Genomic DNA, 364 nt, shown 5'->3' on the forward strand with positions numbered 1-364 from the left:
GAGACAGCTACAAACGGAGACAAAAGGAGACAGAGAAAAAAGGAGACAGAGACAAAAGGAGACAGAGAAAAAAGGAGACAGAGAGAAAGAGAAAAACAAAGAAAGAAAGAGAGAAAGAAAAAGAGAAAGAAAGAGACAGAGACAAAAGGAGACAGAAGAAAGATAAAAGGAGACAGAGAAAGGAGACAGAGAAAGGAGACAGAAACATATACACATCTGTCTCTTTCCTTCGCTTACTAACAGGCTCCTGCTGCAGCATCACCTCCCCCTGCATGCTGTGCTGCTGCAGCAGCAGCTGCAGCTGTAGGGGTGAGCTGTGTTGCTGCTGCTGCTGCTGCTGCTGCTGCTGCTGCAGGTGCTGCTG

At 47.3% G+C, this 364-nt stretch overlaps 1 protein-coding gene across 1 annotated transcript in view; it reads right to left on the reverse strand.

The window, feature by feature from the left end:
* Positions 1 to 236: 236 nt before the first annotated feature.
* Positions 237 to 364, reverse strand: part of EMH_0058830 (uncharacterized protein) — a gene marked incomplete at both ends in the record, with an annotated part of 3,499 nt that continues 3,371 nt past the window's right edge. Inside the window, one exon of the mRNA XM_013497613.1 lies at positions 237 to 362. Coding sequence (XP_013353067.1) covers positions 237 to 362 — 126 coding nt within the window. The remainder of the gene's footprint in view (positions 363 to 364) is intronic.

Source organism: Eimeria mitis, genomic scaffold (assembly GCF_000499745.2).
Source record: "Eimeria mitis Houghton genomic scaffold, Emh_scaff2792, whole genome shotgun sequence".
In the NCBI taxonomy this organism is placed as follows: domain Eukaryota; phylum Apicomplexa; class Conoidasida; order Eucoccidiorida; family Eimeriidae; genus Eimeria; species Eimeria mitis.